The sequence below is a fragment of the Babylonia areolata genome, chromosome 28 (assembly GCF_041734735.1).
Source record: "Babylonia areolata isolate BAREFJ2019XMU chromosome 28, ASM4173473v1, whole genome shotgun sequence".
In the NCBI taxonomy this organism is placed as follows: Eukaryota; Metazoa; Mollusca; class Gastropoda; order Neogastropoda; family Buccinidae; genus Babylonia; species Babylonia areolata.
This window is the reverse complement of record NC_134903.1, coordinates 10639794-10642293: the sequence shown is the minus strand read 5'-3', so window position 1 is coordinate 10642293 and position 2500 is coordinate 10639794. Positions and strand designations below refer to the sequence as shown.

The following is a 2500-nucleotide window of genomic DNA, read 5'->3' as shown; positions in this document are numbered from 1 at the left end:
TGGCCGCCGGAATAACTGCAACAACATCAACAACAGGTCTACAATCACCAGCACCAGCAAACCATTCTCCACCAAGATCACCACAGCTCCCCTCCCCCTCCCCTCCCCCTCCCCCCTCTCACCACCTCCTTACCCCATCACTGCTCACAGTACACTAATCTCTCAGTTGGCCAACATCCACATTTTCTCCCTGTGTGTTCTTTACATCCAGTTTCGTTCTGAAGACGGAAAAATTGTGAAATTTGTTTAAACAACATTGTGGTATATTCATATACCCTACCTTTCTACCTCTTTCGACCGACGTAAAACAAAAAAACAACAAAAAACAAAAACAAAAACAACAACAACAACAAAAAACAAAAACAAAAAACGCCAGTCAAAGAGTGGAGGGGAAGAAATGCAGAGTAGATTACAATGTTATTCGCCAGTTTACAACTTTCCCGCTCTTACAAGCGGAAAACTACACTGAAATAAATGTGGATATTGCCCTTAGATTCAGTATCCTAAATTCTGTGATCCCCTTTGAAGGCAGTTTTCGTGATAAGACAAATTCAGTGTATGAACAAACAAACAAACAAATACATACATTGTTTTAGACTGTCAGCCTATTCGTAGCGACTCACCCCATCACCACTCATCCTTTCTTTCAGTGTGAGGTAGGCGGATGACCAGGGGCCGTATTCAAGACAAAATTCATTCGCTTGAAGGCAAGTTAAAAACTACCTTCGATATGGCAGCGACCAGCCTACCTCCGAAAAGGGAGTATGGCTGCCTATATGGCAGGGTGAACGGTCATACACGTCAAAGCGCACTGGTACAAACGATGTGGGAGTTGCAGCCCGCGAAAGCAGAAGAGGAAGAACTGGTAAACTGTGTTTGACTATGTTAACAACATGCATGTATATGAATGTGTATTGTGTGCGCGTGCGTTTATGTAAGTTTGTGCCTGCCTATGTGTGCGTATGTGTTAGGGTAGCTGTTAAGATACACATGTATTGTTAAAATGTATGTACGCAGTGTGTGTGTGTGTGTGTGTGTGTGTGTGTGTGTGTGTGTGTGTGTGTAGTCATATTTTGGTGTGTGTATGTAACATAGATGTAATGTTTTATGTTAACAAAGCGTTTTTGTAAAGCACCTAGAGCAGATTTCTGGATAGTGTGCTATATAAGTATCCATTATTATTATTATTATTATTATTAAAACATTGCGGCAATATCCACAATTTTCCCCTCAAGACGGAATGTTCAGCGTTCACAAGAAAACGTGGGTGGTCACTCTGCCGTTCTTCTTCTTCTTCCACTAGAAAGACCAACATCAGTATCAGTATCAGTATCAGTAGCTCAAGGAGGCGTCACTGCGTTCGGACAAATCCATATACGCTACACCACATCTGCCAAGCAGATGCCTGACCAGCAGCGTAACCCAACATCAGTATGTTGATGAACACTTTCGTGTTGTGGGAGGTTACTGTTGGGCGCAATATAGCTGGGCTACTGATGGATGTGATATATATATATATATATATATATATATATATATATATATATATATATATATATATATGATAGTCGGTCGTGTCCGACTATGACCATCAGAACAGCAGAGGAGGCAACTGCTGTTCCGACTATTTGGGCTAGAATTTGATTATAGTGGAGAGTGTCTTGCCCAAGTTACATCCCCACTCTCTCGGCCATGAGGGTTTTAGGACAGTCGGCGTTGGGATCGTTCCCAAAGGCCAACTAGCTCACAAGGCTGCAGCACTAAGAGCCAGTGCAATTTTGCCTCCTAGTTTAAGAGTCATAGTCCTTCACAAAAGACTAAGCTGTAAATGGTTTCCCATTGACTGGAGAAACCATTGATAATACAGCTCTCACTTTGCTGTTGGCACAAATGTAAACTTATGTCAATCTGTGATGTAAGCCGAGTGTTGGGCCTCACTGAGGGATGTGCTGCTAACTGATAGGGGAGATGGGGCGCAGTCCACTGGTGTGTTCGCATCTCCAGCTAGGCCATTCCGGCTACTGTAGCGGTCCCCAGAAATACACCCGACCGGCACAGCCCTAGTGTAACACACATGGCCAGGAAAGCTGAAGCCAGCTGGACGCCATATTGTTCCTCGTATCCGCCCGTCAGTCTGTTGATAAGTCGTCTGCTGGATGGTGGTTGATTCTGAACTGTAACCGTGTGTCTTCGATGAAATCGCGTTATGCTTGCCTCCACGACATGCCAAATGTTGTGTCTTGATTGATAACTGCCAATGGTTTATTTACCAAAGTTATTACAGGAAAAAAGTGCAGTGACACATAGCACAAACTTCCTGTGGGGGCACACACAGGAATGTCAGCTTAACTAATGCCGTGACCGCAAGTGAGAGCTTGTTGTTAAGCCAGCTGAGCGCTCTGAAACACTTATGAAGTTACTGCTTCGCGCTATACTGACACGAGTAGTAAGATGGCTGATTGAACACTTTCGCTGGCTTCAGTTAGCAAAGGGGCTCAAA

General features: G+C 43.8%; 1 protein-coding gene across 1 annotated transcript in view; it reads right to left on the bottom strand.

The window, feature by feature from the left end:
* Positions 1 to 2500, bottom strand: part of LOC143301786 (neprilysin-1-like) — an 82950-nt gene that overhangs the window by 12885 nt on the left and 67565 nt on the right. The window contains exon 16 of the mRNA XM_076616177.1: positions 1 to 15. This exon is cut by the window's left edge and continues 37 nt beyond it. Coding sequence (XP_076472292.1) covers positions 1 to 15 — 15 coding nt within the window. The remainder of the gene's footprint in view (positions 16 to 2500) is intronic.